Source organism: Eleutherodactylus coqui, chromosome 2, assembly GCF_035609145.1.
Source record: "Eleutherodactylus coqui strain aEleCoq1 chromosome 2, aEleCoq1.hap1, whole genome shotgun sequence".
Classification (NCBI taxonomy): Eukaryota; Metazoa; Chordata; class Amphibia; order Anura; family Eleutherodactylidae; genus Eleutherodactylus; species Eleutherodactylus coqui.
Window position 1 is genome coordinate 342132557 of NC_089838.1, and position 25848 is coordinate 342158404.

Consider the following 25848-nt stretch of genomic DNA (forward strand, 5'->3'; position numbering starts at 1 on the left):
GCTATACCTAATGATGGCTCCTTACTCTGCTGATGGGCTGCTCCTGGGGGGAAGAGAGGTGTCCTGCTGACGGGCTGCTCCTGGGGGGGAAGAAGAGACGTGTCCTGCTGACGGGCTGCTCCTGGGGGGGAAGAAGAGACGTGTCCTGCTGACGGGCTGCCCTGGGGGGAGGGGGGGGGAGGCAAAGGCGTGCCCTGCTAATGAGCTGCCCCGGGGGGGGGGGGGGGGGGGGGAGGCAGCACAGATGTGCTCTGCTTACGGGCTGGGTATTAGTGTATCTTGACAGTTGGGTGATGCGCCCTGTACCCAATTGGCTGAACACAAACCTGGCACATAACTCCTGGAAGGGCACTAAAAGTCGTGGGGAAATGGATGCAGCGGGCCCTCGTTGAAACGCAGAGCCAGAGCTGCCATGGTGTTCCTGGCCATCTTGAGGCAAAACCATCCTGAACGCGATGTGGAGCGCCGCTGGCGGCACAGCAACAACAGCCTCCCCACATTCCATATACCGCCGGCAACAGCGTGCCTACCGGCCAGGGGGAAGACGCAGTGCTATCCGGCGGCCGGCAGCAGGAGCACACACCGCAGGAATCCTCCCGGCACCCACCGAAGGGGATGTGGCTTTCCCGGTGGCAGAGCTGAAGTGCAGAGAGTGGAAGCTGTACGTCGGGCAGCCGGGGGCACGGATGTCACAGTCACGGTGGCGGACAACAAGTGGTGACATTGTCATGTGTAAGCAGGTCAGCGCTGTCCACGTAGATGAAAGTCCTGGCGGCAGAGGCCACACCATCAGCGCGGCAGCTGTGAGCGGGGGAGCGGGCGACACGGAGCTGGAGGCCGGCAGCTGTGAGCGGGGGACCTTAGGGTGAGGGTACGTTTTATCTTTACGCTCACGTTATGGTAATGCTGCCACGTTACAGCGGTAACATGGCAGCATTTACAGCTAATAATGTAAGCGTAACAACAATTGTGCACATCACGCACACATCCATGCACAGCCTCCTAGTAGGACCTGGCGGCCTTCGCCCAATCGCAGCCAATCAGGTACAGCGAAGGTCACCCCACTGTCAATCTTGACTCCACCAGGACTTCCTGGTGGCGTCAAGATACTCTAATACCGACGGGCTGCCACTGGGGAGTGGGAGGGAGAGACATGCTCTGCTGACGGGCTGCCCCTGGGGGGGGAGGTTGAGATGTGCCCTGCTGACGGGCTGCCCCTGGGGGGGGAGGCAGCGATATGACCTGCTGACGGGCTGCCCCTGAGGGGGGAGGCAGCGATATGACCTGCTGACGGGCTGCCCCTGGGGGGGGGGAGGCTGAGATGTGCCCTGCTGACGGGCTGCCCCTGGTGGGGGGGGGGCTGAGATGTGCCCTGCTGACGGGCTGCCCCTGGGCGGGGGGGGGGGCTGAGATGTGCCCTGCTGACGGGCTGCCCCTGGGGGGGGGGGGGAGGCTGAGATGTGCCCTGCTGACGGGCTGCCCCTGGGGGGGGAGGCAGCGATATGACCTGCTGACGGGCTGCCCCTGGGGGGGGAGGCAGCGATATGACCTGCTGACGGGCTGCCCCTGAGGGGGGAGGCAGCGATATGACCTGCTGACGGGCTGCCCCTGGGGGGGGGGAGGCTGAGATGTGCCCTGCTGACGGGCTGCCCCTGGTGGGGGGGGGGCTGAGATGTGCCCTGCTGACGGGCTGCCCCTGGGCGGGGGGGGGGGCTGAGATGTGCCCTGCTGACGGGCTGCCCCTGGGGGGGGGGGGGGGAGGCTGAGATGTGCCCTGCTGACGGGCTGCCCCTGGGGGGGGGGGGGAGGCTGAGATGTGCCCTGCTGACGGGCTGCCCCTGGTGGGGGGGGGGCTGAGATGTGCCCTGCTGACGGGCTGCCCCTGGGCGGGGGGGGGGGGCTGAGATGTGCCCTGCTGACGGGCTGCCCCTGGGGGGGGGGGGGAGGCTGAGATGTGCCCTGCTGACGGGCTGCCCCTGGGGGGGGGGGGGGAGGCTGAGATGTGCCCTGCTGACGGGCTGCCCCGGGGGGGGGGGGGGGGGGGAAGGCTGAGATGTGCCCTGCTGACGGGCTGCCCCTGGGGGGGGGGGGGGCTGAGATGTGCCCTGCTGACGGGCTGCCCCTGGGGGGGGGGGGGGAGGCTGAGATGTGCCCTGCTGACGGGCTGCCCCCTGGGGGGGGGGGGAGGCTGAGATGTGCCCTGCTGACGGGCTGCCCCTGGGGGGGGGAGGCTGAGATGTGCCCTGCTGACGGGCTGTCCCTGGGGAGGAGGCAGCGATGTGCCCTGCTGACGGGCTTCCCCTTGGGGGGCTCTGCTGCCAGGCCGCACCATGCTGTGACTAGAGGGCTGGCTCTCCTTCCTAGGCTGATGCCCCCTCCCCCACCACTGCAGTCCTCACTTTGCAGAAGTAATGTGTGCAGGGATGGCACCACATCCGGACCCCGCAGTTGTACAGGAGTCACAGGCATGTTGCTGTACCAGCTCTGCTGCATCCTAGCACCTACCAGCAGGTCCTGTGGGCACAAGGATGGTCAGCAGTAAATGAGTACTTAGGCCAGGCAGAGGCTTGTTTGCCTCCATGCTGTGGCGCCCCCTCTGGTAGCTTATTACTGGTATTGCTGACCCCTGGTGTTAGGTTGGGGTTCTCTTCTACACCCCCTGGAGTGTACATGCCACCATCCCCATGGTTGCAGCATGCATGACGCAGTCTCGGGGCTGCGTTACTTATGGGGTACACGTTAGACACGGCTCCCAGAAGAATGATTGCAGTTATGACTGGGGTCACCATATAACAACATTAGCTCCCTTGTGAGTCAGCCATCTGAATAGTCCTTTATTACCAGCTGGGCACCGTGCCACACTGAGCTGACATAAGCCACGTGCTGCCCTCGGGCACAGGCGCGCGCTGCCAACACCCCAGAAGAGCAACAACACAGCGGAGGGGGCTGATGACTGAAAGGATCGATCAAGGGGGGAGGGGAGGGGAGGGTTTAAAACCAAGGTCAGAGGTAACCTAAGGGGGTTTAGGGCACAACCGCTCATCTACAGCACATAATACAAAGTAGTAGTGGTCTGTGTGTGTATACGGGGCACGGTGTAGCAGTGTCTGGTCTGTGTATACGGGGCACGGTATAGCAGTGTCTGGTCTGTGTGTGTATACGGGGCACGGTATAGCAGTGTCTGGTCTGTGTGTGTATACGGGGCACGGTATAGCAGTGTCTGGTCTGTGTGTGTATACGGGGCACGGTATAGCAGTGTCTGGTCTGTGTGTGTATACGGGGCACGGTGTAGCAGTGCCTGGTCTGTGTGTGTGTGTATACGGGGCACGGTGTAGCAGTGCCTGGTCTGTGTGTGTGTGTATACGGGGCACGGTGTAGCAGTGTCTGGTCTGTGGGTGTGTATACGGGGCACGGTCTAGCAGTGTCTGGTCTGTGTGTATACGGGGCACGGTCTAGCAGTGTCTGGTCTGTGTGTATACGGGGCACGGTGTAGCAGTGTCTGGTCTGTGGGTGTGTATACGGGGCACGGTGTAGCAGTGTCTGGTCTGTGTGTGTATACGGGGCACGGTGTAGCAGTGCCTGGTCTGTGTGTGTATACGGGGCACGGTGTAGCAGTGCCTGGTCTGTGTGTATACGGGGCACGGTGTAGCAGTGTCTGGTCTATGTGTGTATACGGGGCACGGTGTAGCAGTGTCTGGTCGGTGTGTGTGTATACGGGGCACGGTGTAGCAGTGTCTGGTCGGTGTGTGTGTATACGGGGCACGGTGTAGCAGTGTCTGGTCGGTGTGTGTGTATACGGGGCACGGTGTAGCAGTGTCTGGTCGGTGTGTGTGTATACGGGGCACGGTGTAGCAGTGTCTGGTCTGTGTGTATATATGGTCACGGTCTGGCAGTGTCTGGTGTGTGTGTGTGTGTATACGGGGCACGGTCTAGCAGTGTCTGGTCTGTGTGTGTACGGGGCACGGTGTAGCAGAGTCTGGTCTGTGTGTATACGGGGCACGGTGTAGCAGTGTCTGGTCTGTGTGTATACGGGGCACAGTGTAGCAGTGTCTGGTCTGTGTGTATACGGGGCACAGTGTAGCAGTGTCTGGTCGGTGTGTGTGTATACGGGGCACGGTGTAGCAGTGTCTGGTCGGTGTGTGTGTATACGGGGCACGGTGTAGCAGTGTCTGGTCTGTGTGTGTATACGGGGCACGGTGTAGCAGTCTGGTCTGTGTGTGTATACGGGGCACGGTGTAGCAGTGTCTGGTCTGTGTGTATACGGGGCACGGTGTAGCAGTGCCTGGTCTGTGTGTATACGCGGCACGGTGTAGCAGTGTCTGGGCTGTGTGTGTATACGCAGCACGGTGTAGCAGTCTCTGGGCTGTGTGTGTATACGCAGCACGGTGTAGCAGTGCCTGGTCTGTGTGTATACGGGGCACGGGGTAGCAGTGTCTGGTCTGTGTGTGTATACGGGGCACGGTGTAGCAGTGCCTGGTCTGTGTGTATACGCGGCACGGTGTAGCAGTGCCTGGTCTGTGTGTATACGGGGCACGGTGTAGCAGTGTCTGGTCTGTGTGTATACGCGGCACGGTGTAGCAGTGCCTGGTCTGTGTGTATACGCGGCACGGTGTAGCAGTGCCTGGTCTGTGTGTATACGCGGCACGGTGTAGCAGTGCCTGGTCTGTGTGTATACGCGGCACGGTGTAGCAGTGCCTGGTCTGTGTGTATACGCGGCACGGTGTAGCAGTGCCTGGTCTGTGTGTATACGCGGCACGGTGTAGCAGTGCCTGGTCTGTGTGTATACGCGGCACGGTGTAGCAGTGCCTGGTCTGTGTGTATACGCGGCACGGTGTAGCAGTGCCTGGTCTGTGTGTATACGCGGCACGGTGTAGCAGTGCCTGGTCTGTGTGTATACGCGGCACGGTGTAGCAGTGCCTGGTCTGTGTGTATACGCGTCACGGTGTAGCAGTGTCTGGTCTGTGTGTATACGGGGCACGGGGTAGCAGTGTCTGGTCTGTGTGTGTATACGGGGCACGGTGTAGCAGTGTCTGGTCTGTGTGTATACGCGGCACGGTGTAGCAGTGTCTGGTCTGTGTGTGTATACGGGGCACGGGGTAGCAGTGCCTGGTCTGTGTGTATACGCGGCACGGTGTAGCAGTGCCTGGTCTGTGTGTATACGCGGCACGGTGTAGCAGTGCCTGGTCTGTGTGTATACGCGGCACGGTGTAGCAGTGCCTGGTCTGTGTGTATACGCGGCACGGTGTAGCAGTGCCTGGTCTGTGTGTATACGCGGCACGGTGTAGCAGTGCCTGGTCTGTGTGTATACGGGGCACGGTGTAGCAGTGCCTGGTCTGTGTGTATACGCGGCACGGTGTAGCAGTGCCTGGTCTGTGTGTATACGCGGCACGGTGTAGCAGTGTCTGGTCTGTGTGTATACGCGGCACGGTGTAGCAGTGTCTGGTCTGTGTGTATACGCGGCACGGTGTAGCAGTGTCTGGTCTGTGTGTATACGCGGCACGGTGTAGCAGTGTCTGGTCTGTGTGTGTATACGGGGCACGGGGTAGCAGTGCCTGGTCTGTGTGTATACGCGGCACGGTGTAGCAGTGCCTGGTCTGTGTGTATACGCGGCACGGTGTAGCAGTGCCTGGTCTGTGTGTATACGCGGCACGGTGTAGCAGTGCCTGGTCTGTGTGTATACGCGGCACGGTGTAGCAGTGCCTGGTCTGTGTGTATACGCGGCACGGTGTAGCAGTGCCTGGTCTGTGTGTATACGCGGCACGGTGTAGCAGTGCCTGGTCTGTGTGTATACGCGGCACGGTGTAGCAGTGCCTGGTCTGTGTGTATACGCGGCACGGTGTAGCAGTGTCTGGTCTGTGTGTATACGCGGCACGGTGTAGCAGTGCCTGGTCTGTGTGTATACGCGGCACGGTGTAGCAGTGCCTGGTCTGTGTGTATACGCGGCACGGTGTAGCAGTGCCTGGTCTGTGTGTATACGCGGCACGGTGTAGCAGTGTCTGGTCGGTGTGTGTGTATACGGGGCACGGTGTAGCAGTGTCTGGTCGGTGTGTGTGTATACGGGGCACGGTGTAGCAGTGTCTGGTCTGTGTGTGTATACGGGGCACGGTGTAGCAGTCTGGTCTGTGTGTGTATACGGGGCACGGTGTAGCAGTGTCTGGTCTGTGTGTATACGGGGCACGGTGTAGCAGTGCCTGGTCTGTGTGTATACGCGGCACGGTGTAGCAGTGTCTGGGCTGTGTGTGTATACGCAGCACGGTGTAGCAGTCTCTGGGCTGTGTGTGTATACGCAGCACGGTGTAGCAGTGCCTGGGCTGTGTGTATACGGGGCACGGGGTAGCAGTGTCTGGTCTGTGTGTGTATACGGGGCACGGTGTAGCAGTGCCTGGTCTGTGTGTATACGCGGCACGGTGTAGCAGTGCCTGGTCTGTGTGTATACGGGGCACGGTGTAGCAGTGTCTGGTCTGTGTGTATACGCGGCACGGTGTAGCAGTGCCTGGTCTGTGTGTATACGCGGCACGGTGTAGCAGTGCCTGGTCTGTGTGTATACGCGGCACGGTGTAGCAGTGCCTGGTCTGTGTGTATACGCGGCACGGTGTAGCAGTGCCTGGTCTGTGTGTATACGCGGCACGGTGTAGCAGTGCCTGGTCTGTGTGTATACGCGGCACGGTGTAGCAGTGCCTGGTCTGTGTGTATACGCGGCACGGTGTAGCAGTGCCTGGTCTGTGTGTATACGCGGCACGGTGTAGCAGTGCCTGGTCTGTGTGTATACGCGGCACGGTGTAGCAGTGCCTGGTCTGTGTGTATACGCGGCACGGTGTAGCAGTGCCTGGTCTGTGTGTATACGCGGCACGGTGTAGCAGTGCCTGGTCTGTGTGTATACGCGGCACGGTGTACCAGTGTCTGGTCTGTGTGTATACGGGGCACGGGGTAGCAGTGTCTGGTCTGTGTGTGTATACGGGGCACGGTGTAGCAGTGTCTGATCTGTGTGTATACGCGGCACGGTGTAGCAGTGTCTGGTCTGTGTGTGTATACGGGGCACGGGGTAGCAGTGCCTGGTCTGTGTGTATACGCGGCACGGTGTAGCAGTGCCTGGTCTGTGTGTATACGCGGCACGGTGTAGCAGTGCCTGGTCTGTGTGTATACGCGGCACGGTGTAGCAGTGCCTGGTCTGTGTGTATACGCGGCACGGTGTAGCAGTGCCTGGTCTGTGTGTATACGCGGCACGGTGTAGCAGTGCCTGGTCTGTGTGTATACGCGGCACGGTGTAGCAGTGCCTGGTCTGTGTGTATACGGGGCACGGGGTAGCAGTGCCTGGTCTGTGTGTATACGCGGCACGGTGTAGCAGTGCCTGGTCTGTGTGTATACGCAGCACGGTGTAGCAGTGCCTGGTCTGTGTGTGTATACGCGGCACGGTGTAGCAGTGTCTGGTCTGTGTGTGTATACGCGGCACGGTGTAGCAGTGCCTGGTCTGTGTGTGTATACGCAGCACGGTGTAGCAGTGTCTGGGCTGTGTGTGTATACGCAGCACGGTGTAGCAGTGCCTGGTCTGTGTGTATACGGGGCACGGGGTAGCAGTGTCTGGTCTGTGTGTGTATACGGGGCACGGTGTAGCAGTGCCTGGTCTGTGTGTATACGCGGCACGGTGTAGCAGTGCCTGGTCTGTGTGTATACGGGGCACGGTGTAGCAGTGTCTGGTCTGTGTGTATACGCGGCACGGTGTAGCAGTGCCTGGTCTGTGTGTATACGCGGCACGGTGTAGCAGTGCCTGGTCTGTGTGTATACGCGGCACGGTGTAGCAGTGCCTGGTCTGTGTGTATACGCGGCACGGTGTAGCAGTGCCTGGTCTGTGTGTACGCGGCACGGTGTAGCAGTGCCTGGTCTGTGTGTATACGGGGCACGGTGTAGCAGTGCCTGGTCTGTGTGTATACGCGGCACGGTGTAGCAGTGCCTGGTCTGTGTGTATACGCGGCACGGTGTAGCAGTGTCTGGTCTGTGTGTATACGCGGCACGGTGTAGCAGTGTCTGGTCTGTGTGTATACGCGGCACGGTGTAGCAGTGTCTGGTCTGTGTGTATACGCGGCACGGTGTAGCAGTGTCTGGTCTGTGTGTGTATACGGGGCACGGGGTAGCAGTGCCTGGTCTGTGTGTATACGCGGCACGGTGTAGCAGTGCCTGGTCTGTGTGTATACGCGGCACGGTGTAGCAGTGCCTGGTCTGTGTGTATACGCGGCACGGTGTAGCAGTGCCTGGTCTGTGTGTATACGCGGCACGGTGTAGCAGTGCCTGGTCTGTGTGTATACGCGGCACGGTGTAGCAGTGCCTGGTCTGTGTGTATACGCGGCACGGTGTAGCAGTGCCTGGTCTGTGTGTATACGCGGCACGGTGTAGCAGTGCCTGGTCTGTGTGTATACGCGGCACGGTGTAGCAGTGTCTGGTCTGTGTGTATACGCGGCACGGTGTAGCAGTGCCTGGTCTGTGTGTATACGGGGCACGGGGTAGCAGTGCCTGGTCTGTGTGTATACGCGGCACGGTGTAGCAGTGCCTGGTCTGTGTGTATACGCAGCACGGTGTAGCAGTGCCTGGTCTGTGTGTGTATACGCGGCACGGTGTAGCAGTGTCTGGTCTGTGTGTGTATACGGGGCACGGTGTAGCAGTGTCTGGTCTGTGTGTATACGGGGCACGGTGTTGCAGTGTCTGGTCTGTGTGTGTATACGGGACACGGTGTAGCAGTGCCTGGTCTGTGTGTATACGGGGCATGGTGTAGCAGTGTCTGGTCTGTGTGTATACGCGGTACGGTGTAGCAGTGCCTGGTCTGTGTGTGTATACGGGACACGGTGTAGCAGTGTCTGGTCTGTGTGTATACGCGGTACGGTGTAGCAGTGCCTGGTCTGTGTGTATACGCGGCACGGTGTAGCAGTGCCTGGTCTGTGTGTATACGCGGCATGGTGTAGCAGTGCCTGGTCTGTGTGTATACGCGGCACGGTGTAGTATCATTAGGGGTATTGGAGTTCAGTACGTTGTTGTCCTCCACAGATCTCTCCAGGAACCGCTTGTCGGAGTTGCCAGTCGAGCTGTGCCACCTGGTGTCTCTGGAGTCTCTGACCCTGTACCACAACTGTCTGCGGACTCTCTCTCCATCTCTCTCCAACCTTCAGGTCCTCACATACCTGAACATCAGGTGAGTGGACGCCCCCCATATTGTCCATTGTCTTCTCTGTTTACACGCCTTACTCTTCTCCTTTGTCTACAGCCGCAACCTCCTCACCTCTCTGCCCCCGCATGTCTGCCGTCTGCCCCTCACCATCCTCATCGCCAGCAACAACAAGCTGACCTCCGTACCAGATGAGGTGGGAGCCATGATGAGTCTTCGGCAGTTGGTGAGTACCCTGACCTGTGTGTTGTGGACCTTGTAACCGGACGACCCCGCTGCCATGGAGCGCCTGGGGGAGGGGGGGCGTACGGTTATTCTGTCTGTACGCCCTACAGGTTCACTGCTTGGTGTCCTGCGATCTTCCGGCCTGTACGAGATCAGCAGAGCGCAGGATGTTGGGTCACGCTCATCGGCAGTCTTGCATCATCTCCTAACTTCCTGCATGATCACCTGTCAGTGATATCAGTGATGTCATCAGCAGGGGGCGGGGCTGTGACTACCTCTCAGACATGATATACAGGCTAGTTATCAGCAGTAATAGATGATGTTACTGTAGTGTAGGGTGTCGGATGTCGGTGCGATGCTGCTGGACAGGTATATACTGGTGGGTGGCGGTATTGGCTGAGGTTCGCGGTCACTGACCTCTTCTCTTTCTGTATTCACAGGATATTAGCTGCAATGAGCTCCAGTCGCTGCCAGCACAGATGGGGTCCCTGCGGTCGCTGCGGGAGTTAAATGTGCGCAGGAACCAGCTAACGTCGCTCCCAGCCGGTATTGGCCACTATTCGGGCACTTGTTGCTTTACTTGGGGATTCGCTAAGGGGTCAGTGACTGAGGGCTGTTATGGGTGCCCACGAGGCAGTAGCCGCTCACTGTTAGGAGGAGGTGCCACTTTTTCCGATGTGGTCGGAGATGATGGAGTCTTATCTATATCTTGTGTTTTCCAGAAATCTCTGAGCTGCCGCTGACTCGTCTGGACTTCTCTTGTAACCGAGTCGCCCGCATTCCTACCTGTTACCGCCACTTACGGCACCTTCAGAGCATCGTACTGGACAATAACCCCCTGCAGTACCCGCCCGCCCAGGTCCGCCCTCCTCCCGCCCCTTCCGTCTTCTTCTTCACCCCCAGCAGGAACTCCTCTTATCCCGCTTCTTTTCCACTCTAGATCTGCCTTAAAGGGAAGGTTCACATATTTAAGTACTTGAACATAGAAGCTTGCAGTAAAGCCGCCCCAGAGTTGGGAGACCTGGGGAAACTGAGCCGCCCCACCAGCTTTACCACATGGTAAGTGAATGTGCCAGCACGGGTGGTCAGTCAGAAGCAGGCCGGGTCCCTCCATGCCGGGGTGTGGGCGGCCTGGATCTCTTCGTAGAGGTAAGGCAGGTGTTCACACTGGGACTTCTCTGTCTGCAGCCTCACCGATGACCTGTACTCTCAGCCATACGGGGGACTCGATTCTGGGTTCAACAGTGTGGACAGCGGCAGCAAGCGGTGGTCTGGCAATGAGGTGCGTACCTGACCTGCTACCTATTGCACTCCCCCCTACTCAGAAGCATGACCGTGCACCCAGTGAGCCCCTTCTAGTCTGTGATGTAGGCTTGTGAGATGTAATCTCTGCTTGTGTGCACCCCCATATAGTCTGTCACCCATCCCAGTTGTTGAACACCTAATACACCCCTGCCTGTATAGCGTGCGTTTCGGCTGACGTGACGTCCTTTGTATTTCAGTCTGCCGACGAGCTCCCTGACCTCTCCTTTCGGGTCTCCAGTTCGGGTCGGGATGTGCGACCGTTCAAAGAAAAACTCAACGGTGCCGGTAAGTTGTCCGCTGCCAGCTGGGGGAGGGGATACTGGAACGTATACATGTCCAGAGCAGAGGGTACATCAGAGGATATGCTGCCCCAGAGCTTAACCCCTTTGTGGCTGGCCTACTTTGTTCTTTAGGCTCCTTCACACTGACGAGAAAATCGAGTTATTTTCTTGCAATGTGAGAGTCAAAACACACGATTATGAGACCAGTGATTTTCAAGGGTTTCATTCTGGTAAAATCTCAGCATCTCCTATCTTCTAGCAGTATTGCCTATTGCCGCTCCATTGAAAACAGTGGAGAACATTGTGATCCCCTGCTGCAGCTGTGCCAGCCACGCCAGGGGATTCCTTCAGCCTGACATGCCTGCTGCCAGTGCAGGGGCCCTTAAGGACCACGCGGATTATATTGTTGACATCCGTATGAGGCCTTGTTTTTTGTAGAGTTGTATTTTTCAATGGCACCACTCCGGGGTACAAATAACGTGTTGGAGAACTTTCAGGCCCAATGTCCGAAGGCGGATCTGATTTGTGGAATCTGTGTGGAAGATCTGCAGATCCAGCTGCCCATAGGGAAACATGGGCGTCCGCAAGTGAAATAAAGCATGCGGATTCGATTTTTGTTCGGGGAACAAAAAAAACCGCAGCATGCTCCATTTGACGGCGGATCCCGCACAGACGGCTTCCATTGATGTCAATGGAAGCTGACCGATCTGTGGCCGTGGACGGACCACGGGTTCCGCCGGAAAGCAGGAATTGAACGAAAAAACCTCTCCATTGTACATGTGCAGCGGCGCCGGTGCTTCCACACACATTCGCAGTGACTGAGAGAAGACCCGGACGGGTAAGTAGAAGTCCTGCAATGTCCGATCCCGCTGCGGGTAAGTAAGCTGATAACTTAAGGATCATTCGCACGAGTGTATACGTAAAACGCTGCGTGTATTACTGCTTTACCGCCGCGTATTGTAGCGATTTTGGACTTCACGTGACTGCAGGACTATTGTTTTTATCCTAAATCTCCTCCTCTGTCGCTTAGCTAAGCTGCGCTGTAATTATATGTACAGAGTTTCTTACGCCCCCGTAGAGAACCGTAGGGCGCTATCACGCGCTAAAATACAGCCTGGTGCGTCTTCCTTTATACCTGCATATATGCAATGAAAAAATGCTAGTGCGAAAATGTTTTAAAATGCTGCGATTTGCCGCGTTTTATACGTGCGTAATACTTCAATCCGCTCGTGTGAAGGAGCCCTTATCTGCATCAGCACGACTGCAGCAATAACAAGTTTATACAGATGTTTAATATTTATTTTTTTTCTACTTTTGCACAATAAAAACATGTTTTTAAGTAAAACCAATTGACTGCATCGCTAGTCCAAGGCCCAGAACATATACCGTCATAACTCTACTTTCGCCGCTTTCTTTTTTCAGCGGTTTCCAGTTTTGCCAATTCTCCAGCGCAGAATTGCGCCTCTACCTAAGTTGCCTGCTTCTAGTTTCACTGCTGGCCCGCATTACCTTGCTGTCCAATCACAGCCATTCTTGGATTGCTCCAATCATAGCCATTTATCCATGAATGGCTGTGATTGGAGCATCCAGTGCTAGCTGTGATTGGCTGAGCAGGCTGTCACTCAGAGCAATCGGAGCAATCTCTTGCTGGAAGGCGGAGAATTCAATCCCTGTCACTAGCAACAGATGCTTGACATGCGCCCAGCAGCCGGCCAGATGCCCTGAAAGCAGCGGTGGGGACCCTGACGGCACCTGAAAGGGGAGTATTGATTTCCACCCCCCTCCCCCCCGGTAGTGTAGCTGGGGCGTTTAGTGATGCCAACTTTTGCCGTGTTTTCGGCAGCGCTGGCCGTTCATTTCAATGGGCGACGCAGAGCCGAAAAAGCTTGTGTGAACGGCCCCATTGAAATGAATGGGAGCGTTGTACAGCGTTTAGCGCAGCGCTGAAAAAGCAGAGCTGAATGCTGTATAAACACGGGGTGTGGTGGGTTGGGAATGTCTAGAACGAATGAACGAATTGGATTTACATTGATTCCGATGGGAAGAATTGCCTCTCTTCATTGGTTTCCAGTTTAGCCGATTGGAGAGTCTTCCGGTAACGTTTGTCTTGGTACCGGTTTGGGGGACAGGTGACTCCTGGATCGTGAGGCCTCTCCACTGCGCACGCGCAGAACTCAGCCAGGACAGACGGGCCGCCCACAGCAAGCACTGCTTGTGACGTGGCACCCGTCCGTTCACCCTGGAAGTGGCTGACGGAGCAGAGCAGGAAGTGGTCATTTTTACTGCTCCAGCTCTGCCACAGAAGAAGATGCCCGATGGAGGGGACATGCCTGACCATTGGTCCTGGCCAGGCAAGGTAAGTAAAACATTTTTTTTTCATGTCAGAACCCCTTTTAGGCCGGCTCACACGAACATGACGGATTCCGCCAGCTTATTTCCGCAGTGGGAAGCCCGTGTATGACCGTGGAAGCGAATTGCGTATGGCCGCTTAGGAGTGCTCCTCTATGACAGCACGTTGTCTGCGTGGAAGAACTAACAAGCAGGGAATGACCAGAAGGTGCTCAACCCCCTGGAAACACTCCATTGCCCATGCAACGTTCTCTCGCGCTGCCGTGGTGAAAGCCTTCAGGGTGGGATGCTGGTTTACACTACTTATTTTGGTAGTGGTATAAACCACTTTAAAAGCCTTCTTCTTGTGGAGGACTCCAGAGGAACAAGCGGAGGCTGCAGACGGGCTGGATGGGTTTGCTGCTCCCCAGACTCCGTCCTGCTTGTCTGCCCACAAATTCCTGCTTTCCTTGTACCATTTGTTATCTGGTCTAGCAATGTGCTACAAATCGGCGTCCATACTCCAGGTGACTGCGGATCGCATGCATCCATACAGATCATACCCGTGGAATCTGCCGGAAGATAGAGCATGCTGCGATTTTTCTTCTTGCAGAATCCGCAATTCCTACCTGCAAGTGTGAGTGAAGCGACCAACGTCCAAGCCTTTCCCTGCCCGTCTGTTACCGCGCATCACACGAACCACTATCACAGAATCCTCAATTCAAATCTATTCATGTGAGTCTGGCCTAAGCCTTTCACAGCCGCCTATTAGACTTTGCCGGAGTTACATGGCAGACATTGAGCTTCCAGCTGCCATGGGAAGCCACTGGTACCTTACAGTCGCACTGTGTGGTGCCAATGGGTGATAAAAGGCCCCCCCCTCCCCTCGTTATCTGCGTACATGTTGCTATTGATTGTGGCATGTAAGGGGTTAAGCTGCCCGGATCTGAGGTTTCTCCACCCCAGGCTGTCAGTAGTCGGCCATCCATCGCCTGGAAAAGGTGTGTGTGCAGGTTAAAAGCCAGTTATGGCGGTCAGGAAGGGGTTAATCTCCGTGGCAGACGGACCCCGTTCATTTCTACTTCTCCACTTTTTGTCCCGATTTGCAGATTTTGCTTATTTTGTGTTGCAGCAAATGGAGAGAATGACCTTCCGGATTTCATTGACAGCAGCACAAATGAGGAAGATGAGGACTCGAGGTCTGACGCCGGCCTCCACGTCGGGACTACTGCACAGGTGACTGATCTGTACATCAGAGCCCTCCGGGAGAACCCTTGTGTGCTGCGGAGCTGCACTCTGTCCCTCTGTTACTGTTCATCACCTGGTGGTTCCCTTACAGGATCGCAGGAAGCCGGATTTGCACTCCACACCTCGGCCGGAGGAGCGGACTCTGGTTTGTGGGTGAGTGTCTCTAGCCCGAGCCATGATGTTGGGGATTACCATGAGTCCCGGGAGCGCAGCATTGGTTTTCTGCATACATAGTATACCTACCCTGGACTTGGCAAGCGCAGATGGTATTTACCCAGACCACCTAGCTTAAAGGAGATGTCCCGAGGCAGCAAGTGGGTCTATACACTTCTGTATGGCCATAATAATGCACTTTGTAATGTACATTGTGCATTAATTATGAGCCATACAGAAGTTATAAAAAGTTTTATACTTACCTGCTCCGTTGCTGGCGTCCTCGTCTCCATGGTGCCGACTAATTTTCGCCCTCCGATGGCCAAATTAGCCGCGCTTGCGCAGTCCGGGTCTTCTCCTCTTCTCTATGGGGCTCCGTGTAGCTCCGTGTAGCTCCGCCCCGTCACGTGCCGATTCCAGCCAATCAGGAGGCTGGAATCGGCAATGGACCGCACAGAAGCCCTGCGGTCCATGAAGATAGAGGATCCCGGCGGCCATCTTCAGCAGGTGAGTATGAAGACGCCGGACCGCCGGGATTCAGGTAAGCGCTGTGCGGGTGGTTTTTTTAACCCCTGCATCGGGGTTGTCTCGCGCCGAACGGGGGGGGGGTTTAAAAAAAAAAAAAAACCGTTTCGGCGCGGGACATCTCCTTTAATGGGTCCTTGCCACTGCCCTGTACTATAACTGGCATTAACCCTGATGGGGGCATTGTATAATGGTTGCCACATGCTGTGAGGCTGGCTGTCACCTTGTCGCTGGTTTTGGCCTATAGGTAGTCTAATGGGCCTTTGTGAATGTCCTGCGGCTTATGTTGGATGCTCAGTGCTATAGGATGGCCGGCGTACATGCCCATTAATATCGTGTCCTCTCGCATAGTTCCGAGCCGTCTCCCCCTCATCCCAACTTGCGACAAGATCAGGCCACGGAAGAGCGGCGCAGACCGGAGACCCTGCTGATCTGGAAAGAGCGAGAGCGGCAGCAACAACTCCAGCAGCGTCAGGATGTCCTGCGGAGGCCGTCTGTGGACCGCAGGGAGAGGTGAGCTGAGGGGCAGGTCATGGTTGGCTGTAGGCGTCCGGCGGGTTATATACTAATGGTCTCCCGGATTGTAAACCTCCTCCTGCAGCGAAGGGACCAAGTGAGTATGTGACCTGCTGAGGGCGCCTGCCACAAGCGGTGCGGGGACATGAACCGGTTACTCGTCCCGCACAGAACTGCTGCTTTTTTGTTACACCCCGAAACACGGAAGACTCGCTTCTGGTTAATTAGTGACTACTGGGAGCATTAACCCATTACTGGCACGGCCTGTTTCAGATGGGTCTGCACCTGCGCACTTTCTAACAGTGATATCTGTTGTATTTCTCAAGGTACCAGATAATGGAGTGAGCAACTTTAAAAAAATGGAGTGGAGTCACATGGAAAAAAAGCTAATTCTGCCATCTTTGGGGGTATTGTTTATACGGTAGGGATGAGCGAGTATACTCGCTAAAGCACTGCTCGCTCGAGTAATGTGCCTTAGCCGAGTATCTCTCTGCTCGTCCCTGAAGATTCGGGGGCCGCCGCAGGGCGGGAAGCTGCGGGGGAGAGCGGGGAGGAACGGAGGGGAGAGCTCTCTCTCCCTCTCTCCTCCCCGCTGCAACTCACCTGTCAGCCGCGGCGGCTCCCGAATCTTCAGGGACGAGGGGGGAGATACTCGGCTAAGGCACATTACTCGAGCGAGTAGTGCCTTAGCGAGTATACTCGCTCATCTCTATTATACGGTGTACACGCTGCGGCACAAAGGACATGCTGGATTCTGTGGGGCGAGTAGGATTACAACAATACCAAAGTTAGGCCGCCTGCAGCCGGGTTGGATCCTGCTGCCTGAATTCTCGCAGCGGGACCCGACCCGCGCCCCTGCAGGGACCAGCGCGGCACTCGCCTCTCCCGCGGCTCCGCCCCTTTGATGTGCCGGCTGTCGGCCAGCTGACATAAAGCATGCCGCGGTTTGTTTTCCGCACGTGGTTTCGCGCCCGTCTGCTAGGATTGCATTTTCTAATGCAATCCTATGGCAGCGGCCACGGGCGAAGATTCTTTGGGGAATCCCGTCCGCGGGGGCCAGATGGAGGTTTGTTTCTTGTTTTGTTTTTGCTGCACAATCGTTAAAATATCTTTAGGAAAAATAAAAACTGTTATTTTCTGCCGCCATCTTCTGACCAGCAGATCTTTATTTTCTGGTCTGTTGCTGGCCGCCTGTAGATTCCGTCGGTTCAGTTTTCGGGTACAGATAACCTTTTGAACACTTTCTATTACTTTTTTTGGTGACTGCGCTCAGATGGGTCCTAACGCTCATACCAGGGGGTTTAATCTTAACCTGGGGAGGTTGGGTACCTGCCTCTGAGCATGTCCCGCTCTTGTACCCTCTGTCCCTCCTACTGGACCATATAAATGGTGTCCTACCCCCCCGCAGTGTTATTTGTAGGTTTAGTCCCAAGAAAGGAGCATTCTGAGCGGTAGGAACCCAACTTTCCCAGGTTAAGATTACACCACCTGGTATGAGCGTTAGGACCCATCTGAGCGCTCGATCACCCGAATGTTGGTAGATGGGCCAATATGATTTGATCACATTAGCGTATTCTAGGTATGTAACCTCTGATAGTAGGGGTCTGCTGCGGGCTGTGGCCATCCCTTGGTTTCGGCTTCTATGTACGCTGCAGCCGTGGTCCAACGTGCACCCATATAGTTCTATAGGGCTGACCGATTTTATCCTTGTTTGAACTTAGGATTGTTTGATCACTCATAGTGTATATTGTATCACTATAGTATTATACAGGCATGGCTTGACAGGCAATCAGCCGTGGGGGCTTTCAGAAGGCCCCTAGGCTGCCATGGCAACTCATGATCTCATCGCAGGGGTCTGTGTGGGACCCCCGAATACCAATCTGGGCATTTAAATTGCTTCTGTCAGAATTCACAGTGGCTTTTAAAGGGTTAACGGCCGCAGTCAGTTGATCACGCCTGTTGCAGGCATGTGACCTGTATGGAGTAGGATTGGCTCCACAGGATAGGGCTAACTATGTGATTGGTGGGGATCTTGAAGGTCCTTGCATAAATGGCGCTGCACTCCATTTATGTCGGTGGGGCCGCTAGAGATCGCAGGCACCTGAAGTGACGGAAGTGATGCTGTATCTACGTAATGTCTGCTCCATTCGTGCAGCGACCCTTTGGCATCAGTGGTGGTCCTCGCTGTTGGACCCCCGCGATTACATTACCACCGACTCAAGGGATATTCTTTTAACACGTATGATCCAAATTATATACGCGGCTCAAAAAAAATGAGGGGGTCCCGTCCATCATACATGGACCTCCGTTGTCTGCACACTCTTCCCTGCTCTGTGTGAACCGGCTCCCATCTGTAACAATGGCGGGACCGATAATTCTGGTGTCTTCTGGCCTAATTGAGATGCCAGGTCCCGGGCTATGAGGGTCCCGCTACAGGACATCGGGCCCGCAGGCCACCCTCATGGAGTCTTGTGCATGACATTGCGTCGGTAGCCGCTGGAGGGTATTCTGTAGACCTCTGGTAGCTCCTCCTGTCCCTCCGGTCATGAAGCTGGGGGGTATTCTGTAGACCTTTGGTAGCTCCTCCTGTCCCTCCGGTCATGAAGCTGGGGGGTATTCTGTAGGGCTCTGGTAGCCCCTCCTGTCCCTCCGGTCCTGATGCTGGGGGGGTATTCTGTAGGGCTCTGGTAGCTCCTCCTGTCCCTTTGGTCCTGATGCTGGAGAGTATTCTGTAGACTTCTGGTAGCTCCTCTTGTCCCTCCAGTCCTGATGCTGGAGGGTATTCTGTAGGGCTCTGGTAGCTCTTCCTGTTCCTCCAGTCCTGATGCTGGGGGGTATTCTGTAGGGCTATGGTAGCTCCTCCTGTTTCGCCTTTCCTGATGTTGGAGGGTATTCTGTGCGACTCCGGCAGCTCCTCCTGTCACTCCCTCTAATTCCCAACTGGACAAGAAGCCTTACATGATGGTGGGTATCTGCAGGTAGCGGGTCAGTCTACGGCGGGTCTTTCCTTCAGACACCATAGGCGTTCTCCCAAGATATTTCCTGCACATGAGGACTTCGGCGAGGCGTTAAGTAGGGGAGGGAATCTGCCTGGATCTCCTGTTAGGGGAAAGCCAGTAGTGCCCTCAGCAGTGTCCCCGGTTGGCGAAACATGCCACTCTTCCTATGGTGGTCGCTTGGTCTGTGTGACCGGTAAAACCTAGCCCTGGCGTCCTTGGAGGCAGTGGGGTTTGGCTCTTAGACCAGTTTTCGCCTGGACCTGGGCCAGCAAAGGCACGGCTTATTGGGTATTCTCTCTGGCTCCTCGCCGCAGGAACGGGCAGATACGGCGCATCAGATGGGCCGGCAGAGAAGCTCTTGTGAGACTCCCCTGGACACGGCTGAGCTTCGTGGCTAAAGTCCTGGGATGCTGATGCCGCCGGCCTTTTGTTGGCGGGAAACCTCTCCGATGCCACCGGTTGGGAAAGCTCCCGCCTGGCACAGAATAGTCCTAAGTGGGCGGGCATTACTCGGGTATAAATCCCGGGCCTCGGATGGTAAGGGATTATCACAGGACCCGAAGCAACAACCCTCTCGGAAACCCAAGGCCTCCTGGCATCCACGGCCCTCAAGGCCGTCCTCTGCTGACAGGCGCTCCACACCCAATTTATCCCGGCTCGCCCATGTCTCAGATGCCCGGGCTCCAGAGGTCGTCCTTTAGTATCCTTCGCCTGACGCTTCGGTCCCAGAGGCTTTCGCTCAGGCGATGCTCCTTCCTCTTCACAGGGGGTTTTCGTTTTTGTGGGTTTTCACTCCAACCTGACTTGGTATGTAGTGGCCTGGCTGTTCTGGCCTCAGCGGGTGGACTGCCATCCTAACCAGGTCTTCCCAGTAACATCCAGCCTCCTTCCCCGTGTCTCCGGTCCGAGAGGTGGCACTGCCTCCAGCAGCGTTCTCTGCCCTGGCACGCCCCACAGGGTACAAGCTGCCCCCCCAATGAGCCGCACAGGTAATAATCATTGTCTTTCTTCCGCTCTTCTCCCAGTTGGACCTTCCCCCTGCTGACGCACGCGGCGCCACTCTGAGGCATCTGTAGATTTACATGCTGGGGGACATTTATGGCATGTTCTCCCATTCCCGCTTGGCTGTTCCTACTTCACATACAAGCTGATTAACTTGGTGCCTGCAGGGGGTATAATGAAGTGGGAGGAGCTAAGACTTTTTCTGCTTAGTCTGCCTCCTAGTGGCAGTAGCTATACCTGCAGTCTTCAAGCTGTCCCCCCCCAATGAAAGGCACACGGAAGATTTTACTGCTAGACCAAAATCTTGCTTTTTCTTGAAGAGATTTAGCTTTTTTAAAAGTAGTACAGCAAAAAAAAAAAGCGCCTTTTTGTCGGTGTGTGTGCGCCATAAAAAAGACCCCTAAGGCTGGGTTCACACAGGGCGGAATTTCACTGCGGCAAATCCGCCTGCGGCCGCTAATCCTTACGTTGGCCAGCCATGTGGACCAGGAGCCTTCGCTGTGATGCGGATTTCCCGGCCGCAGTATGTCATTTTGTTTTTTCTTTCCATTGCCGCCGCTCTCCTCCCATGGCTAACTGCCGCGGCTTTTGAAGCAGCACTTTCCCGTCAGAAATCTAACGTTTTTTTGCTGCGGCCAAAATGCGAGATTTCCGGCGGGGATCGTGTGGGAACCCCGCCTAAAGATGGTGGAATTGTGGGGTCGGTGTTTTTGCCATTTCACTTCACACTTTTTCCGAGTTTTTCAGTGCGCGGTCCGGTCGCCCTCAGACAGCCGCGCCGATGCGTACAGAAGGTACCTTATTTTTAAAAGTGGGGAAGAAAAAGCAAAAATGAAAAGGGAAGAAAAAAAGGTCCTTAAGGGGCGGAGCATACCAACTGCTTCATGTTGGGGAGATGCAGAACCCTCACATATGATACCCCTGGTGCGAGGGCTGCAGCCAACCGTGTCCGCGGAAAAGACGCGGGCCATCATATACTATACCCAGAGGGCAAAGGGCAGAACAAGGACTGCTACATGTAGTGTAATAACTGCAGCCCCGCGAGGCTCATGGACAGGCAGCAGTGTCATAGGCCTCACAGACAGGTCTCACTGACAGGCAGCGCCGCCGTAGGGACAGGCAGCGGTGTCCTAGGCCTCACAGACAGGTCTCACTGACAGGCAGCGGCGCCGTAGGGACAGGCAGTGGTGTCATAGGCCTCACAGACAGTTCTTACTGACAGGAAGCGCCGCCGTAGGGACAGGCAGCGGTGTCATAGGCCTCACAGACAGTTCTTACTGACAGGCAGCGCCGCCGTAGCGACAGGCAGCGGTGTCATAGGCCTCACAGACAGTTCTTACTGACAGGCAGCAGCGCCGTAGGGACAGGCAGTGGTGTCATAGGCCTCACAGACAGGTCTCACTGACAGGCAGCGGCGCCGTAGGGACAGGCAGCGGTGTCATAGGCCTCACAGACAGTTCTTACTGACAGGCAGCGCCGCCGTAGGGACAGGCAGCGGTGTCCTAGGCCTCACAGACAGGTCTCACTGACAGGCAGCGGCGCCGTAGGGACAGGCAGTGGTGTCATAGGCCTCACAGACAGTTCTTACTGACAGGAAGCGCCGCCGTAGGGACAGGCAGCGGTGTCATAGGCCTCACAGACAGTTCTTACTGACAGGCAGCAGCGCCGTAGGGACAGGCAGTGGTGTCATAGGCCTCACAGACAGGTCTCACTGACAGGCAGCGGCGCCGTAGGGACAGGCAGCGGTGTCATAGGCCTCACAGACAGTTCTTACTGACAGGCAGCGCCGCCGTAGGGACAGGCAGCGGTGTCCTAGGCCTCACAGACAGGTCTCACTGACAGGCAGCGGCGCCGTAGGGACAGGCAGTGGTGTCATAGGCCTCACAGACAGTTCTTACTGACAGGAAGCGCCGCCGTAGGGACAGGCAGCGGTGTCATAGGCCTCACAGACAGTTCTTACTGACAGGCAGCGCCGCCGTAGGGACAGGCAGCGGTGTCATAGGCCTCACAGACAGTTCTTACTGACAGGCAGCAGCGCCGTAGGGACAGGCAGTGGTGTCATAGGCCTCACAGACAGTTCTTACTGACAGGCAGCGCCGCCGTAGGGACAGGCAGCGGTGTCATAGGCCTCACAGACAGTTCTTACTGACAGGCAGCGCCGCTGTAGGGACAGGCAGCGGTGTCATAGGCCTCACAGACAGTTCTTACTGACAGGCAGCGCCGCCGTAGGGACAGGCAGCGGTGTCATAGGCCTCACAGACAGTTCTTACTGACAGGCAGCGCTGTCATGGGCCTCGCAGACAGTTCTTACTGACAGGCAGCAGCGCCGTAGGGACAGGCAGTGGTGTCATAGGCCTCACAGACAGTTCTTACTGACAGGCAGCGCCGCCGTAGGGACAGGCAGCGGTGTCATAGGCCTCACAGACAGTTCTTACTGACAGGCAGCGCCGCTGTAGGGACAGGCAGCGGTGTCATAGGCCTCACAGACAGTTCTTACTGACAGGCAGCGCCGCCGTAGGGACAGGCAGCGGTGTCATAGGCCTCACAGACAGTTCTTACTGACAGGCAGCGCTGTCATGGGCCTCGCAGACAGTTCTTACTGACAGGCGGCGGTGTCATAGGCCTCACAGACAGTTCTTACTGACAGGCAGCGCCGCCGTAGGGACAGGCAGCGCTGTCATGGGCCTCGCAGACAGTTCTTACTGACAGGCAGCGCTGTCATGGGCCTCGCAGACAGTTCTCTCGCGGGCTGCAACAGCGGAGACAATAAGGCAGTTGGAGGACGAGTCGCAGATGGTGACAAGTATTCATGCCTTTATTTACATATTCCAGGTCACATGGTTCAGGGATGTCGCGGGAAGGGGATAGGGCCATATCCACACCTGACCCCGTGAAGTAAAAATACAGGGGGGTGAGAGGGGAGAGTCGGGCCTTTTTGCAATTGGAGGAGTCACTGACCTTTTGTTTGTGTTCTTTCCCTTTAGTCCGGTGTCCACGGTCTCCTCTGATGGCTGGAACAGAGTGCGGAGTCAGGTAAGTGCTCTTGAACACGCCGTCCTACACGGGGGCGGGCTCGTCCTGGAGCACGCCGTTCTACACGGGGGCGGGCTCGTGCCGCAGCACGCCGTTCTACACGGGGGCGGGCTCGTGCCGCAGCACGCCGTTCTACACGGGGGCGGGCTCGTGCCGCAGCACGCCGTTCTACACGGGGGCGGGCTCGTGCCGCAGCACGCCGTTCTACACGGGGGCGGGCTCGCCCCGCAGCACGCCGTTCTACACGGGGGCGGGCTCGCCCCGCAGCACGCCGTTCTACACGGGGGCGGGCTCGCCCCGCAGCACGCCGTTCTACACGGGGGCGGGCTCGCCCCGCAGCACGCCGTTCTACACGGGGGCGGGCTCGCCCCGCAGCACGCCGTTCTACACGGGGGCGGGCTCGCCCCGCAGCACGCCGTTCTACACGGGGGCGGGCTCGTCCCGCAGCACGCCGTTCTACACGGGGGCGGGCTCGTCCCGCAGCACACCGTCATATAGGGGTGTTTCATAGAGATGTCATGCTAGAGAGAGAAGAACATGGTTATTACATAGTGGTCGTACCGGAGGACATGGCTCCTTGGAGGTCATACTAGAGAGGAGAGGACGCAGTTAGGTGTCGGGTCTGCGATACACTTACTCCTCTGTATGTCTGTACGGTAGCGTGTCCCGGTCGCCCACTCATATAGTTGTCCTCATGATAAACCTCTTTTTGCGCAGGGCAGTCAGATGGAGGTGCCGAAGCTGCAGTCCCCTACAGGTGTGTGCCGCTCTGCTTGTCCTCTCGTCTCTGGCCGTGTGGGCGCTCACCTCATGGATCTGTCCCTCTGTTTTTCAGAGACCTCCGCTGGTTCCGTGCAGAAACCGAACAGTTTCCTCTTCCGGTCTTCCTCCCGAGGATCTGTGCGGAGTGCTGCAGGTGATCGTCCTGATCCATCGCCGATCACGCCTACCAACCGCTAGAATTACTGCCCTCTGCTGGGGAGTTGGAATATTGGCATCTCTGGCAATCTTTGCTAGCCCCTTTGTGTCCCCTGTGACTTGCCTACCGGCCATGCTTCTCTCCTGTATATGTGACCCTTGTGTTCTTCCGTAGGTTCAGAGCAGAGCCCGGCTGGGAGTTCTAGTCCTGTACGGTTACGTAGTCCGATTCCTCGTACAGACGATAAGACAGCCGTAGCACAACTCCGTAAGGTACGCAGCACCGCCACTAACTGCTGTCTGTGCATGGCTTGTATACCTGTAGCCGTGCCCTAATGGTGAGCGGCTCTGCAGTACTGGCTGTGCGCACGCTCTAGTCACACAGGAGGGCCGGGATCTTTTCTCATGCCGCCATATAATCCTCAGGGTTCTCTCCTTCTCAGGACATTGAATCCCATCTGAACGTCGCTCTGGAGGATCCACTCTGTGAGTCTCTCTCTAACGGCGTTGCACTGTGCCAGCTTCTGAACCATCTGCGCCCACGCACCATCCCCATCATCAATGTGCCCTCGCCTGCTGTGGTATGATGCCTGTCGTGTAGTACAGCCGGACCTGCTGCTCTTCTACCCCCATTTATTCCCCGTTGTTCTCTTCCAGCCCAAGCTCAATCTTGTGAAGTGTAGGAAGAATGTGGACAGCTTCCTGGAAGCGTGTCGGAGGCTGGGTGTCCCCGAGGTAAGTGCTACGCACTAAATGCACGGTCGGGGTAAATATGTACTGCCTGCCTAAGGGCGGATGGTGGTGCATGGTCTTGCTTGTCCTATAGCGTTCCGTTGCTTCTGGTGCACGGTCCTGCCTGCTCTTGAACAGTCCATTACTACTGGCGCTGCCTGCGCTATGACTATCTATTACTACTGGTGCACGGTCCTGCCTGCCTTATAGGGGTCCATTACTACTGGTGCACGGTCCTGCCTGCCTTATAGGGGTCCATTACTACTGATGCACGGTCCTGTCTGCCCTATAGGGGTCCGTTACTACTGGCGCTGCCTGCACTATGACTATCTATTACTACTGGTGCACGGTCCTGCCTGCTCTTGAACAGTCCATTTCTACTGGCGCTGCCTGCGCTATGACTATCTATTACTACTGGTGCACGGTCCTGCCTGCTCTTGAACAGTCCATTACTACTGGCGCTGCCTGCGCTATGACTATCTATTACTACTGGTGCACGGTCCTGCCTGCCTTATAGGGGTCCATTACTACTGGTGCACGGTCCTGCCTGCCTTATAGGGGTCCATTACTACTGATGCACGGTCCTGTCTGCCCTATAGGGGTCCGTTACTACTGGTGCACGGTCCTGTCTGCCTTATAGGGGTCCATTATTACCGGTGCACGGTCCTGTCTGCCTTATAGGGGTCCATTAATGGTGCACAGTCCTGCCTGCCCTGTAGTGGTCCATTACTACTGGTGCACGGTCCTGCCTGCCGTATAGGGGCCCGTTACTACCTGTGCACGGTCCTGCCTGCCTTATAGGGGTCCATTACTACTGGTGCACGGCCCTGCCTGCCTTATAGGGGGTCCATTACTACTGGTGCACAGTCCTGCCTGCCTTATAGGGGTCCATTACTACTGGTGCACGGTCCTGCCTGCCCTATAGCGGTCCATTACTATCAATGCACGGTCCTGCCTGCCTTATAGGGGTCCATTACTACTGGTGCACGGCCCTGCCTGCCTTATAGGGGGTCCATTACTACTGGTGCACAGTCTTGCCTGCCTTATAGGGGTCCATTACTACTGGTGCACGGTCCTGCCTGCTCTATAGGGGTCCATTACTACTGGTGCACGGTCCTGCCTGCCCTGTAGGGGTCCATTACTACCGCTGCACGGTCCTGCCTGCCCTGTAGGGGTCCATTACTACCGCTGCACGGTCCTGCCCGCCCTATAGGTGTCCATTACTACTGGTGCATGGTCCTGCCTGCCCTGTAGGGGTCCGTTACTACTGGTGCACGGTCCTGCCTGCCCTGTAGGGGTCCGTTACTACTGCTGCACGGTCCTGCCTGCCCTGTAGGGGTCCGTTACTACCGCTGCACGGTCCTGCCTGCCCTGTAGGGGTCCGTTACTACCGCTGCACGGTCCTGCCTGCCCTGTAGGGGTCCGTTACTAC

General features: G+C 56.8%; 2 protein-coding genes across 4 annotated transcripts in view; one reads left to right on the forward strand and one right to left on the reverse strand.

The window, feature by feature from the left end:
• Positions 1-2532, reverse strand: part of FBXO24 (F-box protein 24) — a 29298-nt gene extending 26766 nt beyond the window's left edge. The window contains exon 1 of the mRNA XM_066593916.1: positions 2506-2532. The gene's annotated coding sequence lies outside the window, so the exon portion shown is untranslated. The remainder of the gene's footprint in view (positions 1-2505) is intronic.
• LRCH4 (leucine rich repeats and calponin homology domain containing 4) overlaps positions 1-25848 on the forward strand; it is a 58746-nt gene that overhangs the window by 7261 nt on the left and 25637 nt on the right. For 2 of the 3 annotated variants that reach the window (XM_066593914.1, XM_066593912.1), the window contains exons 2-18: positions 9034-9178; positions 9251-9377; positions 9817-9922; positions 10099-10235; positions 10317-10435; positions 10565-10658; positions 10879-10966; positions 14423-14526; positions 14630-14691; positions 15568-15729; positions 22566-22628; positions 22718-22766; positions 23484-23523; positions 23602-23682; positions 23860-23957; positions 24128-24265; positions 24342-24419. In XM_066593914.1, coding sequence (XP_066450011.1) covers positions 9034-9178; positions 9251-9377; positions 9817-9922; positions 10099-10235; positions 10317-10435; positions 10565-10658; positions 10879-10966; positions 14423-14526; positions 14630-14691; positions 15568-15729; positions 22566-22628; positions 22718-22766; positions 23484-23523; positions 23602-23682; positions 23860-23957; positions 24128-24265; positions 24342-24419 — 1691 coding nt within the window. The remainder of the gene's footprint in view (positions 1-9033; positions 9179-9250; positions 9378-9816; positions 9923-10098; positions 10236-10316; positions 10436-10564; positions 10659-10878; positions 10967-14422; positions 14527-14629; positions 14692-15567; positions 15730-22565; positions 22629-22717; positions 22767-23483; positions 23524-23601; positions 23683-23859; positions 23958-24127; positions 24266-24341; positions 24420-25848) is intronic. The other variant, XM_066593913.1, reaches the window with a different exon arrangement.